Genomic DNA, 18,619 nt, shown 5'->3' on the forward strand with positions numbered 1-18,619 from the left:
AGAGGGGACCAAGGCGACGCGAGTTTCTCGAAATATGACAATAAATCGAAGCCCTATGATACTATAACCTATACGAAGCCAGACGGTCTGTTATTTGTTTCGATCAACGGTGGACGCTGGTACGTAAATACGACAGCGTAATTGACAGGTTTCGAGAGCGGTGGCGCTCAAAAGATCGTCAGGAAACGGAATAAAAGGCAAACAGCGGCGCTTGTTGCACGTGCCGGGCCACGGTGGACATTGTTCTGAGATACTCGCGCCGGGAATAACGGTAAACAACGAACCAATATTTCCAATCAACGCTGGTCAGCACAATAAACCGTGCACAGGTACGCTAGCGCTACCGAATCAAAGCGATTCTATGGAACCGGTCCCGGCCTACCGGTGAATACCAGACCCGAACACTATTATTTTTCTAGCCGTGGTACCTGCAGCACCGGCCGATTTAGTTTTTTAACCGGAAGTGTGAGCGACAGCGACAAAACTGGCCGGCGGGACTATCGATTTTATTACCTGACGCGCGTACGACGCGTCGTTACATGTTCGACAATATGCGACACGTGACACCGTCGAATAAAGAATAACCATGGACACCGAGAGGTTGATGGAGGGAGGACGTGTAATGGGAGCACGGTGTCGAGTGCTACTGTCGTTTGTCCCTGTTATCCTGCACATCCAGCGCTCGTTAGCCACGCCGAATAAAGAACCGATATGGAGATGAATTTTCTTAAATGCGAGGCTTTTTCGTGGGTATATGGCGAGCTGAAAATGACAGTAGCGTCAGGCAAGATTTTAAACAACTTTTAACAACTTTGAATTTATTTTTATCGAAGTATAGTTTTAGCTAGAAACTGGCTGTCACCGGTATAATTTTCAGCCCATCATACGGTTCAGTTGCTCTGAACGAAGTACGATAGGATTAGGTTTTGTGGGTTTTGGCACGTTACCTGTTAATGAAGCAGCTTAAACTGATATTACCGAGGTAATCGTAACTAAAATTTGTTTATTAACGAAATCTACAATACCGATACAAATTACACCTAAACGCATTCCTACCTTCGCGTATAATAAATCTCCAACCAGTCCATTACATAATACAGTATAAACCATCCAACCACGAAATATTTAATCCACAAACAGCCAACATTCCGCACCTACCCTCGCTATTCACACACATACACGTAGCAAACAGCTTCCAATACTAACCTTCTCAACTCTCGCCGAGTCATAACTCGCGTAATCCTGCTACGCATCCGAAAACCCAACCATCTCCGCAGCGTAAAGCCGGAAGCTACGGCGAAACGCGAATTAGAAAATCCAATCTATAGAAAACGCGGCACGAAATTGCGGGAACGAAGAGTACGAAACGTGACGGTGGGGGAAAAGAGCGGAAAGCTCGCGGAAAGGAGAATGGGAGAGCTCGAAGGGAGAGAAGAGGGCATAACACAATTACATGTGGGGCTGATGCGGGGCCGAGCTTGCTCTCGGCGCCACGACCTTCCGGCTAAGGGAAGGGAACGAAGGAAAGAGCCCAACGATGGGTGGCAAGATTGAATATGAAAGTTTAATGCGAGCAATATCAGCGCCGCTGCCCCGGCCCTCGGCTACTCGCTCTATCAGACGTCTCGACTATCGGGCCTGCCCATCTTGCCCGTATCTCTCTTTATATCGCGGCCACGATGCCTTCTTCACCGGATTTCCATCTTTGATGTCGCGAGGATTGGTCTCGTTGTCGCGATAAAGAAATGGTAGATGAACGTTTGGGAGAGAGCGAGAGTAGGCATTGAGGTGTTGTGAAATCGTCGACGAATGAACGAAATTTTAAGTTTCTGGTAGTTGTAAGTATTCTTAATTCTAAGCGACGCTTAGTGTTATCAATGGATAGCGAATTGGTGAATTGATAGAAACGGAATTTCGTTTAGGATTTGTCACTTTACTTCACCTTCTTCAAATCAATTTTCTATGAATGTTTGCACGTTCTCACGGTTCTGAAATATAGAATTGAGATGTTAACCCCTTTTTTCATCTCATATGTTGTTAAAAAGGGTATCAAACACTTTATTCTTCTTGGTGAATAGCTACCATAAACTCTTAAAGAGACCCTTTTCTTCCTTAATACACTGTATAATACCCCAGTATCTATAAAGCCTTTCTCTTCCCTTCAAACAAACTTAAATCCCGCAAAATCTATACGCGCAATTTATTTACAGTCCTCGAAAGTCTCGTTCTCTTCGTTTCCCTTTCGCTTATCGACGAGCCAGCGGCGGGAAGAAGGAGCAATTATGTGGACAGGGAAACGGAATGGAATGCTGATTACCGTTTATACCGGGAAAGATTATCAATTAAAAACTAACTTTCACGGGATATATTTTGCTTGCGGATGGAATTCACGGTCTCACTAAGGCGTTTAGTGACTATGCCATCGGCTATTTGTAAAACTTTCCTCATTAATTACCGACAAGATTCAATCCCCTCATCTCTTCTATACTAAACTCTTCCTGCTATAGCTTCCTGAGACGCCCATCTTTTCCCGCTGTCCTGATACCCTTTTGTCCTTCGCCGCGGAAGGAAGTTTAATAGTATATTAGATCGCGCGTTCCTTCAACGAGCAATTATTCGCCAATTAACGAGACGAATATCGTATCCATGTCGTACTTTAGTCGAGTCAACAGGCGGTGACCGAGCATCGGTTAAACTTTGTTGCAGCGTTTAACTACAGTAGAATGCGAAATACAACTTTATTTCAGATGCCATTAAAATGCGTTTTCCTTCGCTTTAAAGATTCACAACGATATGTATATATTGTACGAATAACATCTAAAAAGAGGAACAAGGAACATTGAAAATTAAAGAATATTTTTCTATTTTAAATTGGAACTTTCCAGGAATACTGGACAATTGATTGATACGCCCTGACCACTCGACATACGCCGAGAGGGATGGATTAATTGGCGGAAGTTACGTAGCGTAAAGATTAGCCAGCAGATTAAATATGGTTAACAACCGAACGAAGAAATTTTTTTTAAAAAGCAAGAAACGTGTGATATTTTCATTATAAAAATTTACGAACATTAAGCTCTTTCAACTTTATTTCTATGAGAAAAATTACATGAAATATGCTGCCTATTACAGGTCAGATCTCCAACATAATTTCAAATTGTTCTCATTATACCATAGCGAAGGTTAAATGGCGAGCAAAGGCAAAAAGAATAGCGGAACAGCGTGATTTTTTTAAGTACTCCAACACGTAGTCTCGTACCTCTTTACACGCTGATAAATAGGAGCAAGGCTATCGAAACACGGGCTCTAACCACCTTCCTAATCCAGCCAACGAGCTACTGTTCTTATCCTCTACACTTCCCTCGATCCACCGTAACTTTTTCCACAACCATCCTGTTTTTCGAACGGTTCCGCGCTTTACAGCCAGGATTAGCTAACCTGAAATATCTGGACTACTTTATAGTGTCGCAATCCCAGTTCATGATTCCCTGAAAAATCCTGTTATTTTACATAAGTTCTTTACTATTCGGATTATAGTGCAATTTGATGGTATTGCAACATTTAGAAAACCGATACTGTACTCTTATCTTCGGATTTTTTCCAGTGCAGATATCGTACAAAGCTCTGGCATTTCATCGCTAAACTGCGGATTTTTCTGGGTAATTTAAACATGCTAAAATCCATACAATCTACGCGATGTTCAAAAGTATTTAATCTTTTACGAAATAACTTGTTGCGAAAACTAGTCAAGTGCTGAAAAATGCTACAACTAAGCTTAAATCACGATCTGCAAAAATTTCTACGTAAGGCTGCTGACGAATGAGGAGATCGCATTAAAATTCGCTCCGGATTAAACCAAAATCACGCCTGTTGAACCGTGTAACATAAATGATAGGTACACTTACAGCGAAGCATCGTTGAATCAGCCGCGGCGTTGAATCGAGCCACGCGTACTGTCATTTTCGCGTCACGGACCGTCAAGCATCGTCGACAAGAATATTTCGACGTGATGAACCGTTGCCGCTGTGATGTGCACCGATTGTCACAGCCAATCGGTAGCGCACAGGATGCCTGCGCGTAAACAGGATACGACGGTATGTGACGGGTGTCGTACGAGCTACGAGTGGCGATTCCACTGAAAATTGAAATGATACGTAGTAACTGCTATCGAAGGTGATGCGTGATTTATTTTTCCTACATTTTTTTGCATTTACGAACGGAACAAAACCGAGTTAAAATGAATTTGCACGGTGATGGCGAACGCGAATGGAAAAAATATTCTACCTCCAACAAATTAACTCGCTACGATGTCAGTAGAAAGTACTATTTTTAGTTTTACGTTATTACGATTTAAAAAGTGGCTTTGTTCTCGCAACGTGCAACTTAAGTAAACGCGGACTTCAAACAACGACACGGGTCGAAGTGCTTGTTGCAAGTTGCCTATGGAAATTAATTACAAAAGAAAGTTTAACAAGGACAGGAGCAAATTGAAGCTTCCCAAGAAAGGTGGCAGTAAAATGAAATGACGGTGATATCGCGAAAGCACGCTGTTCTCGAGATAGGTGTAGAGCGTATGCCGTGTATAACCGGATACGTCAAATCGCGTTGATGACTATACTCGTCGTTGACTTGACAGAGGTACACTACCGTTCATAAGTCAGTAGGACGTTGTTATATTTAAGTTAGATTGTAAAGGAACATTGGAATTATAGAATACATTTACGTGTAATTTTTCTATTATTCCAAGCGTTCAAATAACTTGACATAGTCTTAGGATAATTATCAATTTATCAGTTATATTTCTCTGTCTCTGTTATGAAAGTTTTTCGAATAAAAATAAAAACTTAGTAGAAAGAAATTCAAGAAATGAAATTTCGTTTGCCTATGGAGTATTATTCTGTTTTAATAAACGTTAGGTTTGTAATTAACAGGTGATATGATGAATTATGAACGGTAGTGTATTCGTTCTTAAACGCGATGAAATCACTAGTCACCGATCCGTCGTCCGACAACCAGGTTTACATCCCATTTCGATCTTGAACAATCATATTTGCATAGTGAGCGACACGTCGGACACTCGTTCGGTTCGATGGACAAGCCGATGACAATGAGGCCACGTTTAAGAGCAGACGCGTTGGGATAGGCTTGACGTGGTCCGCTGAGGATACGGGCGACCCTTTGTCGATGAGTTAATGGATTACAATGAGAAAGGGAATTGGAGAGAGATCCGAAACCTTGTTTTCGTGAGATGAAAATTAATGATCTTTAAACGTCCGCAAAATATTCTCATCACATTGTACGTAATTTTATACAGATGACAAAACGATACAAAATGACTATGGGGAATACTTATATTTTGGTAATTTGAAAATATTTCGAAAATTATATTTAGTGCTGGAATTATTATAAAAAAAAATACAACTTTAAGCATGAATATATCTTTTTGGAAACTCGGAATTGATAACGATATTTAATTTACGCACATCGTCTCTCAAGGAAAACGATCAAACCATAAAATTCCGCCAATCTCAATTAACTATCATTGGCAATCTCAAGCACTAAAATCATGCAAAATTTATGATTGCAGGCGTTGGTGACCGATCGTATCGTACAGGATCCGACACAGAGGGCGCCGCTACTACCGATAATCCAACAACACCATTCCCAACGCCGCCTCCAACCTTGACGCCGAATCATCGACAGGCATCTCCGTTTCCCCTGGAGAGCACCAACTCTCGCCGGCATCATTACAATGGGAGCATATCATCGGAGAGATCCCGCAATGGCAATGGTACGGAGTTAATTAGAGCCGCGAGCGAGTTACGTTTGCTCGTATACACTTGCAACGAAGATGATACTTACAAATGCCACGAGACGAGTCTCGCTAACGTTATGTTGCGAGTCAACCTGGTCGACTTGATTAATGCAATAGAAACGCTCGCTACGCGATTCGAAATAACATTCACGATATCTCGTCTCTGGCTTTTGTAAATATTAACTTGTTGTTGCATCGATTGCCGGTTAATGTAGTCGGAAAGTTAGAGTAGAATACCAGGATTCTTTCAGAAAAATATGAAGGGTCGGTAGAAGCGTACTTGAATGTCTGAGAAACTCTTAATTTTAGGAGAAACGAAACCGAGTGTTAAAATAAAGAAAATTCGTTTAAACAGTACTCACGTGAAAGTTCTTATTTTATTATTTGTCTCGATGGTTTTTATTTCGTCTTAGTTTTTAAATTTGAATCTTCTTCGTCAACCTGTACTCTTTTTTCTTTTATAAAGATGCTTGGTTATAAAAATACTTGAAGAACGAAGAAGTACGATATCAAGTATTCGTCTAAAAATTAATCAGACGTTTCAAACATATCATTTCTATTTATCCTTTTCCATTTCATTCCACGACGAATTCCCAGAATAAATGTATAGTAGCTCAAAAATGTACCCTTATTCTCCGATAGCATATAGCATCTTTAAATTCCATTCGCTTTAACTGTCGCAAGACTCTACGAAAAGATATTCTAATGTACCCAAAGATATTCCAACGATTCTGATACACCGTAGGTGAAACGGTTTATGCGGCGCCATCGAAAAAGACGAACACCGGTGGCGGGACCTTGGGGCGACGAACGCGACGAGGTCACACGAGTGCTTTGAGTAGCAGCTCTACGGCCAGCGATCGTTCCGAAACCGTCTTTCCAGACGAGCATTCTCGCATGCATCTCACCAATGGTAAGTTCACTTTCACATCATCCCAGCGCCATCATTTCTCGCGCCATTCTCATTGCCTGTCACTGCATCATGCATTATTCGTTGTATTATTTGCCCATTGCATGTAGTCATTCCATTTGCCGCCAAATTCTCGTACTCATGCTCGCGCGCGAACGAAAGTAACGCCGTCGAAAAACGTACAGGTTCGTATTTTGAGATTCATGAGATTATCAAGCCTGCATGATTACATATTGACAGTGAAAATCCTATAGCAATAACGTATAACCATTCGATATATATATATATAATTATATATTGAAAATGACGAGATTAGAAAATACGTGTAATTACGGACTGAGAAGAAATTAGAAAATTAGAAAAATTGTACATCGGTGGCAAGAATATTGGAGAATGAGGAATCGTGTACATAGGAATATCGATACCTTGATAGATATCACGAACATAGGAATGCAGAACCGAGTATAAAACTCCACTTCTGGCGAGAGATGTAAAGCCACTTCCGGAGAGCAGGACACACGGTCACATGGCACTTTGGGGCCGTATTGGTCATTGGTAACTGACTCAATGACGTGTGTCAGAAGGAGAAAATAAATTAGCTAAGCATTTACACTGACTCACTCTTACTCGATGAAAATAAGATAACGCTTGCGCGATTAAAACCAATCATCAATGCAGTCCCAAAATATCACGTTCCCCGCTCCTCGGAAATGGCTTCATCTCGCTCAGGTATTACTCATAATATATATTGGATCGCTCGGAAAGTTCGTTCCGATTTTTAAGGGATTTGGTCGATGTAAAAAGGCATATTAAAAAGTTTTTTGGCGAAAAACCAGAGAGGTTCTGGAAGGATGGGATTTTCAAGTTGCGTGAAAGATGGAGAAAGATGGAGAAGAAATGGCACTTATATAATTCAATAAATGTATATCAAATCGAAATATAAATCGAAACTAGCTTCCCGAACGATCCAATACTGAGAATTTTGATACGTCAACTGATAACAGAAAATTAACTACTGAGAGTATCCATATAATCGTCAATGTTTAAATGCACACGTTGTGAAAAACGAGTGTTTTTATATTTGTTTAAATATCTTTATATTGATCGGTATAATAGAAGCAGGGTAATCATTTGAGAAATAAAAAAAAATGTACGCGATGAAATTTTCTTGTGGAAAAAGTAAAAGTAGAATACATAGGTATGCATCAACATATATTCCGGCATTCTTTGAAACAGAATAGCTTTTTAAAATTGGATCAGATGACTAGTTGTTTTTTTAGGAGTTAAAAGAATTAATTTATTAGATGGCGCGTAAAATATTTTTCCAAAAATATTGCAATTGGTTGGAATTGCGAAGAAAAAAGTGAAGGTCATTTTTTATAACCTTTATTCATCTGAGCCTGTAATAAAAATTTAAACAACAGATTTTGAAGATTTATGACATGCTGAAAATTTCATGAAAATCGGTTGATGCAAAAACAAACGGCAGACATTGAAAGATGTAGATTTATTACAGTTATAGGTCGAATGTTGTGAGGAACTGCGATTTTCAACCTTTTTTTTGACCCCTTTGTAGCTCACAGTAACGTTAAGCGATCTCGATGAAATTTTCATTTTAAATTTTCATTGTACGTACGAGATTAGTAGACATTGCTCGTCACGTATCTTACGACAAAGTTAATGCAATGAAACATGAAAGAGATTAGAAAATATGCACGATCAGGTGTCAACAACATGGAAACTCGAAATTTTATACAAGGAGTATCGATTTAAAAAATCGGGCCGAATACATCGAAACGAAACGCATCAAAAGCGCATCAAAAGGTTAGGAAATGCTTACAATCGAGTATCAAAAGTAACAAGGTTAGAAAATCCGCGCGCATTTCGAAACATTGTGTAGTTGCGCGCGAATAAATTCATTGATTGCCGCGAGCGCAACCGGTCCCGGAAATCGCAACGTAAAATCTCCCGCGAAGCGATAAGTTAACGATCCGTGCCTCAAATACGATTACCAGACTAACAGGATTACCGGCTGGTATCGAGCCCCTGGCCTGAGTTAAATCGGGTTTCGTGTAAACGTGTTTCTCGTTAAAAGCTTAATATTAATAGTCACCCTGTTCAACCGGAAGGATCTGCGATTTTTATCGCTGCATTGTCGTAATTCAATACAAAGCCCGTGTCCTTCTTCCACACCGAACAGAGTGACACAAGTGACATGTAAATTGTCATCTGTTGCGAGTGACTTCATTCTTGAGATTTCTAGTGAGTCATTTAAAGAAGGTAGAAGAATTTAGGAACGGTTTTTTTGCGAACGAAACTAAGTCGATCTTAGATATTTTTAGTAAGTCATGACTCTAGTGTACTCCTTTTATACTTATTTTTTCTATTCTCTGCATCGTGTTATTATATTCTGTACCTACTCAAAACACGATACGCGATGTTAAGATTCTCTCTACGAGCAAAGACTGGGAAATCAGGAAATAATATAATGTTTAACAAGGTAGAGTTCATTAAAAAAAAAAGGAAAAGGACAGTGTCTTATACGTATTAAACTTTTACGTCCTTCTGTAATTTCATTCATAAGTTTCATGTATAATTGCAAGATTCCAAAATGTTTGCTTCAAAAGTCTAACAAAAGTTTCCAAAAACTTAACCCAGGTATCTCAAGTAGATAAGAAAAGTCTTTGTTCTTCCGAAAGGTTAGAAACGAGAAATCGCGATAAACCAGGCGCCAAAGAATCTCCCGCGAGGATCCAATTCCGTCTCGATCTTTACCGCGGGCCGCGCGGGACAATTACACTCGAATTTCTGGTTTGCTCGGCGCACGGTTCCTGGCGTGGTAATTGCGATGCTTCGCGAAACGGCCGTAGGCAAGGGACTGAGCGGAGGATCTTAAGGCAAAGGCAAATGTTTCAGACGGTGTGCCACCGTTACGCTGGCTAACAGCGTCGTAATCGACAAACTGCCTTATGGGTCGGCTCATTAAATAACCAAGGGACTCTCGGTTTTGAGAGATAAGTTCATTGTTGTCGGATCCTGCGGTGTTGTGGCTCGTCAATGTAACCGGTTACGAAGTTTCCATAAGGGCGACGACGTCCGTCTTACACATTTTCCTTTCGTAGTGTCAACGAGAAAACGATTGGTCCAAGCAAACAGTCTCAAAGAAGGTTGCATCGAAATTTAAATTTCATTTGTTCGTTAAGTGAAGTTTTGTTTTATTGCTCAACACTGATTAGATTTGGACTCGTTTCCGTGAACGAACGAGCCTCTCAGAATTTAAAAAAATGCCGAATTGGATATTCTAACCAAAGAAAGCAGAATTGTTGCGTAGCGAATATTTTAACGCATTAGAAGGAGACATTTTTTGGTAATTGCATGCATGTTTGATTATCCCGAACAATTCAATTTTTCGAATCACCTCGGTTCCAATTGGTTCGGATAGTTGCCTGTTTACTATATAATTATTTAAAAAATTTGAACAACGCCAGGACTAAAGGGAAGGTTTTCACTCTTCGAGAAGCGAAACACGAAACGATGGCGAAGAGGGCAGGGGAAGGCGAGGAGCCTGGAAGAGTAACCGAGTTAGCAGTTGCGAGTAGCGAGGCCGGACTAGTTAGAACGTAGGTCAGCGTTAGAAGTTAGCTGAGCGGCTATATTGTTTTGGAATGCCGTGGGTATTTAGGCCTGGGCTGGTCGCGAGTACGTCGTTCAGCAGGTTCCTCGGTGTGCCGCGTAACGCAGTTTTAGCGTTACCACGGAGATGAGAAAGTAGCTTTGCGGCTTCTCGAGTTCCCTGCCCTCTCAGGCATCGTAACCGTGGCTCCGTCGGCGAGTTCTCAATGTCGTCGTGGTGAGGCTGGCTGCCAAACTTTTAAACGAAATTTCGTCGGATCTCGTTTGGCCGGGGTGTTTCGTTGACGCCGGAGCCCCGGCTACCAATTAGTCGTCTGCCGATATCGCGAAACAACGACGATGTCGAACCGTGTTGGGGTGTTAGGAAAGCCGAGAGGCAAGGCGGAGGATAGGAGCAGCCGGGCAAAGATCGAGCACGCCGCGCCGGTTACGGGTCGTTTCGTCCGGGAATTTGCTGCTTCGCCAGCCATTGCCTCTGCTTGCCGAAGTGTGATCGCATTACGCGTAGATTCCGTGGAAATTAGCGGCGCGGATTAAGACCCTGCTTCCCTTCGTTCGACGCCTATGTAGAGCTTCTTAGGTCGCGTACATAAGGTTAGGTAGGTACATAGGTGGCGCAACGCTGCGAAGACAGATACTCGGCTCCGAGTCTTTGCCCTCGAGGCGCACGGAGGCGCCCGTTAAAGCGGATCGCTAGATCAAACTTCTCGACGTTGACGTATCAGTGACACGTGAACGACGACGGCATAGATGTGGGTATCTGTTGGTGCGTGTGTCGCCTCCGGTTACTCCGCCGATCCCATGTCCTGCTCCTGAGGATTGGTTAAATTTATTTTCGGACCGTGAAATGAGAAATTGTAAAATCAATCTAACGTTTGAGGGAGAAAAGATGGATGTCCAGGATGTTCGACGTAAGGAGGAGAGTTTGACTAGGATCAGTGGATTTTATAAAAGCGTAGAATTCTCTCGCTAATCGATGTAGATACATATGCTTGGATCAATTTTACGCTTATAGTCATCGCCAGAATATAATAGGACATCGTTAAAAAATTTTAATACACAATTCGAGCGAGAAACTCGTATAATAAACGTTAAAATATTTATATGTCCCTTGAAATTTGCGAATTGTCAAGAAGGAAGAGTTTCATGGCTATATACTCGCATTTAATACGTGTCTGGAGTAGGTTTATGTGGACGTGGGATCGTAATTGTGCCGAGTCCCTAGTGACCAGCAATTTAGTAACATGGTTTTCGACTGGCCTATATTAGACTACGCTGATCTAATGTAATATCAATCGTCTTTCTGACGGTGGCGAGCACGGGGTTAACGCGGGCAAGCACTGACCGTTGGGAACCATTTGCTAATAGATGCCACGAGATGCCTCCATTAGACCGCAGGGACATTCCGACAGGCAATATAGCGTCGAAGATTGTCGAATTACGGATCTCAAGATGACGTTTACTCTGTATAAAATACTGTAGAATTAAGACTATTTTAATACCAAAATATGCTAGCACTTCGAATGAAATTTAATTTTGTATGAAAACATGTTCGGAGTTTGCCGTTCCCCACGTTAGTTGTTGAGGTTAGAATAAGCACAAAAGAGAAGAGATTAAAATCCCTAGCAATATGCTATATATATATATAATTTTCTTTGTGGAAAAAAATACGATAAAATTTATCGTGTAAAAGCAAATGTATTTTAGCTGTTTTTTATTAGAAGCGGAAGAATTTTATTACAAATTATAATTTTCATGTAACTTCCAATTACGTAATTTTCTAAATAAATTAGTTTTATCCTCAATTAATTAAATTTGTTATAACGTTTAAAATATCATAAAAATCATTTCTTCCGTAGCAATCCCATCTGTGACTAAAAGGATATATGTAATTCAAAATCTAGTTCCGAATCGCAATCACTATTTTCAACATCCAATATAAAAGTTTATACTTCGAATGTCAAATCCATCACAACCGTCTATTACACACAGTGTATACATTTCAAAAAGCATCTCGTTTGGCGGCATTGCCGACCGTTCCGCACAAAAATTCCCTATTACCGTTCCAATTACCATCGAAATAAAAAGACGGAAGGCAATTAAGGCGGTGAATCAAAGAACACGTGTGCCCAGCGTCGCGCCGGTGGGGCCCGGATTGCAGAATTTAATTTCCTGAAACGAAGCCGCGAGCCAACAAATATGATATCGATTGGTGCGATTGCCCTAGAAAATTTAACTGCGCCGATCGTGTGTCCATTCGGTTCGCGTACCAATGTAAATCCCGGCCCCGGCCGATATTAGCTTATTCAAGCGGGGGAAAAAATGTTGTCGAACCGGACGATTAATTACCGATCTGTCGGATTATTTAAATTGCAAATAATGCGGCCAACAAAGCCGCATCTTTGAACGGACCCAGGCACATCTGATCCATTCGGTCGGCAGTTTAATGTGAAATACGATCGGCCGGGAAATCGTATAAATTACAGGGAAACGAAAAAGCGAACACAAGAGGAAAAGGTGCCACACGCAGTGCTATCGATCGTGAATGGAATAAAACATTTGTCTCTTATTTCCAGTTTTATCTTTTTTTTCAAATCTTTCATCCATCTTCTTCTATCTTTTTTTTTCTTTTTTCTTCTTTTTGTTTAAATGGTCGGACCTGGTCTAGAAGGCATGAGACAAGCTGGATTGTGGCCAGGTTTCTCGAAATAGGAATAATTTTAAGCACCACTTGAAAACTATGCCAATAGTCCGTGTTCACCATTATCGTTACCGTTGTACTTCTTCCGCTTCGTTCCAGACCGAAAATGTACGGGCATGCGGTAACCTAATATCGAGCTTAATCGTGATACGTTTCGGCAAAACCAAATAGAGAATCTCCGTAGTTCTCGTTTATGGAAACTTTAACAGGCTGAACCTTATCGGATGTTACCATCGGCGAACGGGATTCTTAATGAGCCATTGTTTCGGTAGCTCGAATAAAAGTGATAAGCGATTATCGCTGCTGAAGATAAATAGAGTTGAATGTGTGTACTTAGACTTTACAATTTCGACTGTAATTCGTTTGCTGTTTAACTTTCTACGACGAGAATTTGATTTGTTTATGGAGGAAAAAGATTATAATTTAGAATAATTTGGCATAATTCAAACTCAAAATTATTCTAGATGTTTGTCATAATATCGTAACTTGTGAATGTTATATTTATGAAAAAATTTCATGGGAAAATGTTTTACTCGTGTGTGAATTCTTATGAATTATTTGGGGACGTGATTCTCTTTGATTCGACCAACACACTTTTTACTGCAAATAAACTGTATAACCCAGTTTTTCGTGTTAAAGCAAACAAATTTCGTAACTCGGTTTTTTTACGAATTTACTTTTAATTTAAACTACATTTGAAAGTTTGCTTTTTCAAAGTAACTAGGTTTACTCTACTTTTTATGTTTCGTGTAAAATCACAAGTATTACGAATAAAATTCCGAATTTCTAGACATCAATATATGAAACATCGGTATTCGTTACTCTGAATTCGGATTAGATACACATTCCTTTATCCATTCCCAACTTCCTTCAACGGAAAACAAAATTTACTAAAAATTTAGATGTAACAACAATCTTAAAAAATTCATCATCAATCTAATCTTCTCTCATGAGATTTTATTCCGAATAATATTATCATAATTCGAATCGAGTCACAAATAAATTTCCACCAAGCAAGATGAATCCTTGAGCAGTGTTGCAGTGGTCAACGAACGTCGCGACCGCAGCGACTGCCGGGAAATAATTCGTATTTACATGAATACGCCAGCTACGTCGGACGTGACGAAGGCATTAGAGCATCAAATCGAGTTAGCAGCGCGAATCGCTAACCGCATCAAGTCACTGTCGGCCACCTTGTACACCCTTGCCGACGTCTGACTAACTCTATCCACGGTCCAGGGATAACCTGGTTCGCCCCTTTGTCCGCGGTCGCCATCACGATCCGCGATTGGTTAGCTGCGATTGACTAAACTTCCACTTCGCCAATGTCCTATCGGTCCTCGATTAAACGTGTGAATAAACAAGCGTCCTGTAGATAGTCAAGTTCGTTTATCGATAATATACAAATTTATAAATTTATAAATTTATAAATTGCAACAGTTGTTAATCGAAAAAGAAAATGAGGGAAATTCAATTGACTGAAGATTTGGTTCAAAGTTTTGTGACTGAAAATGATAATGAGAAACAGTTGAGTACGTGGAAATATGCAATGTGGAATATCGTTATTTTTCTTCAAAGAATTTTATATCAATATCATCGAACTTTATCATTGTATTCATCTGACGTAAAAGTTTATCCGAAGATTGTTCCGAGTTAACATTTTGATTGCCACGCCGAAATCACATGTTTCGCTCAGGACGCCACAGTGTTTTAACACAGTGCATCGTTAGATACAAGATTAGTTCTTTTTTTTTTTATTGATGTTCTATTAAAAATGTTTAATTGTTCAATGAGGCACTTTTTGTTTCAAAGTATCTTCTATTTATCGGTTATATTCAAAATCCCTTAACTGTCCATTTTCATTCAATTTTTACAATTGTAAGAAGTTCATATATGACCAACGTGACAGTCAAAGTGTAACGGGCAAACTATTGTAAAGTTATGCCGAAAAGAAGATATTTTTGTTGGAATCTACGAAACACTCAAACTTCTACCGTGATTGAGCGTTTATATTTGAGATGCAATAAAAAGTGATTTAGTTGAATATTCTACGTGTATACACTCGCTATATGTTGAACGACGTTAAATCAAGTTATTAATTTTCCTGTTGGCGAAACGATATTTGAGGTCCATCAGAAACCACAATGCTCCTGAAGTTACACGATTTTCCGTATTCACGTAGCGGGCATGGTTCGGTGCGCGCATTCAACGAAGATAATTCTGGCGATCGCGAAAGAAAATTGATTTCGATTTGATGTACGCTTCGATATAAACGGTAATCCATCACAGATCACAATGCGATTTGAACCGCAGTCAATGACGTCGCACGGACCGTCATCGTGGCAACAATCGATTTTAACTCGATGCGGGCAACGCGTTGCCTGCAGCTAGCATTATGCCGTCGTATCCATGTAGAACGATTTCGCGTAGGAACGAAATAAAAACGATCGACTGACAAACGATTATAATCTACGATAGAAACACCGTCGTTGACAACCCTGACAATCCGTCGATACTGTTATTGTTGATAACACGCTACAATAACCTCCGGCGCATGCATCGTTGACCGCAAGTATAATAATAGGTCTTGTAAATTGCGAATTGTTATAAAAATGGTAGAAAAATAAGGCCGTAGCGTGTAACGTGTCGAGTTTGCAATTTAATTATTTAATGGAGAATCCGTAAATAAAAGCGACGTGACACGCTATTAGCTTTAAAAAAAGAAAGAAGGATTTTTCTAAATTTCTGTCGATTCACGAATTATTTTTACTAGAAACTCGATATGGAAATAATATATTGACTTAAATTACTTTCGGTGAAACGAGCTGAACGTCATTTTTGTATGGAGTTGAACATTTCTATTGAGTTTCGAGGCGTCTTATCTCCCCTTAGATCGTCTCAAATTTCTGCTTCGGCTATCGACACGTATGTACTTTTACGCTCGATTAATTTACAACCTCGTCATATTTTTTTCTACCACATATACAGTAAAAAAAAAAAGAAACGTGAACATTTTTCAAGAAGAATGGCGATAAAAACGAAAGAAAATGATACGCTGCTATTCGTTTGCATCGTCGTCAATAAATGCAGGAGAATAACTCATCGGTGAGTCGCGAGATGCCGTGGCGGACATTTTTCTCGTCAACGTGGGCTATCGACTTTGTAATTGAGCGTTACAGGTGTTCCCAACACTCGAACAATGCCGGCAGATTGTTCAATAACTGCAACGAATGTACGTTTCGACGGTAAAGTCGTCCAAGATACGGGAGCGACGCGGCTGCCACTGACAGGAACGCATTGCGCGTTTCACGGTTCGCTTTAATTAAGCAATTATCACCGCTTATTACGGAAAATATCGACTAACACTCCGGTGCACCGAAGAGAAACGGTCTTCGTTTGTAATTCACGCTATTGATCGACGCACCTGGTTAATTCTAACGTAATCATACACAACAGGATAATCCTTGTGTCCATATTCGTGTATACATGTGTTACATTACGTATTAGCTGTAAATGTGATGGATCTATTCTTGTCAGTTTCTAGAATTCATAATTCAAGTACATATTAATGGATCATTGAAAAAGATTAAAATGTTGCATTTCTCTCAATTTCTTATAAATACGATGCTGATTAGAACGTTGGATTTGTTGTTTGTGTCTAGTATTGAATTCAATTGTTATGGCACGTTTATTAGAATAATTATTGTAGATGAAAATCGATACTTATTATAAGAGATATTAAACATAAATTGAATCGCAATTCGATCCTGAATTTGTTAGAGAAATGATAGAAGCAATACGGACATGGTTCGTCGGAAATATCAGAGTACACGTGAACTTTCAAGCAGAGAGAATATCGTTATAAGTTACTAAATAAATAAATATGAAACAAAATTGAATAAAAGCTTGCGTAAACACGATAAAAGGGCAAAATGTACCTTTCAAGTGAACCAAGTAAATAGAAATAACAAAATTATAGAAGACAATAGAAATAACATTTAAGATCGCTAGCAGGTAGAAAAGACCTAATCTTTATTCCTTCGTTATCTAGCTTATTGCAGATCAATGACTCGCATCACGATTCGTCATCGTCTATCACGCTGTGTCAAAAGTGTTACGATTCGATTTCAACCACGAATAAAAGTAACAAAAAATACGAAATGACAAAAAAAAGACGAGGTTCATGTTAACGAGCAAAGTTCTCAGCGCTGTCAACGCGGAAAGAGAGCCTGAACGGTTTAATTATTACCAGCGACTGATTCTTCGTAATTCAGGTCGCACGTACACGCGCGATTTCGTTACATCGTCGTTATCGTTCAGCGTGACGGCGCGACGTCGTGTCATTCGGCATTATTCGTTTATTTCTTCTCTGCCCTTTTATTTTTCTGTTTTCTTCTCTCTCATTCAAGCGGTCGTTCACACATCGTTCGACTTTTGTTCGCTCACCAAGCCGGCTTGCATCACGTAACAGCACGTTCCAATTCTCGCGTGCACACGCCTAACCTTGCCGCACTAACGCACTTTTCTCTTCTGCACATTCCTTCACACGCGCAGCACTGTCCAGGCCTATTTACTTCACAGGTACGTAACATTGTGTATGCGTTGCACTCGTTGCACGTAGTTCGTCGTTTTGTCCTTTGAGACAGTGTACTTGGATTAAGTATACCGATGAATTTTGAAAGATACTTATGATTACCGATGAGCTTTGAAATATTTTCGATCGCTTGGGACACGATTCCACGCTTAATAATTCTGATGAATTTTGAATTCTCAATAAAACTTCACTTCTGATCTTATAAATTATAACTCTTGGATGAAACTGAAGTTTCTCATGAGTATTTCGAGTATTTAAAAGTTGATATGTTCTGCATTCTGAATCTTGATAGATCTCGACAACTTGAGAATCTCGGAAATCTTACGCAAAACTCATTATTTTAGCACCGAGTAATTTTAATTCGCATTGTATTAGAGTACCTTAATATTCTTTAAGATTTCATCAATAAGAGTTGATCGTGTCTCATAGTGTAATCTGTTCGCCAAGCTCGATGATTAATAAAATGTCAACACATGTATAAAGCCAGCCTCGTGAAAAAAAAATGTTTCATATATCACGAAATAAGTCAGCTACAAGCACATGAATATGAAATTAGAGAGGGAGCGGGAGCAAGTTGCGATCGCTAAGTTAATAGATTTTAATCCAGATGGCTGAAGAGCGAAATTCCATTATCCGGCGTCGGAGTTGCCGCAAACCAAGTTACACAGCTTCGCGAAAGCGTAATAAACCACCGTATTGCAGTTAACCTTGATTTACAATAATGCGCGCTGTAACATTAACAACCCCTAATGGTTATACATTGCCTCAATTATATATATGCTTAACGCGTTATCGATTTGCCGCGTCATCGTCCCTTATTGCCGGCAGTATCTATTATCCTCACGTGTTCTTACAAGATACACGGATCGCGTTTGCAAATTGCAATTTGCACGGGATAAGTACGATTAATTTCGGTTTAACTTGTTCAATCGATGGAACTAAGCAGAAGAATAGTTCGTTCTTTGT

The 18,619-nt window shown here is 39.9% G+C and overlaps 1 protein-coding gene across 6 annotated transcripts in view; it reads left to right on the forward strand.

The window, feature by feature from the left end:
- The window catches only part of LOC126915260 (teneurin-a), a 695,244-nt gene that overhangs the window by 292,039 nt on the left and 384,586 nt on the right, over nucleotides 1-18,619 (forward strand). For 5 of the 6 annotated variants that reach the window (XM_050719759.1, XM_050719762.1, XM_050719761.1 and 2 more), the window contains 3 exons: nucleotides 5,588-5,791; nucleotides 6,561-6,728; nucleotides 17,614-17,640. In XM_050719759.1, coding sequence (XP_050575716.1) covers nucleotides 5,588-5,791; nucleotides 6,561-6,728; nucleotides 17,614-17,640 — 399 coding nt within the window. The remainder of the gene's footprint in view (nucleotides 1-5,587; nucleotides 5,792-6,560; nucleotides 6,729-17,613; nucleotides 17,641-18,619) is intronic. The other variant, XM_050719764.1, reaches the window with a different exon arrangement.

This window comes from Bombus affinis, chromosome 4 (assembly GCF_024516045.1).
Source record: "Bombus affinis isolate iyBomAffi1 chromosome 4, iyBomAffi1.2, whole genome shotgun sequence".
Classification (NCBI taxonomy): Eukaryota; Metazoa; Arthropoda; class Insecta; order Hymenoptera; family Apidae; genus Bombus; species Bombus affinis.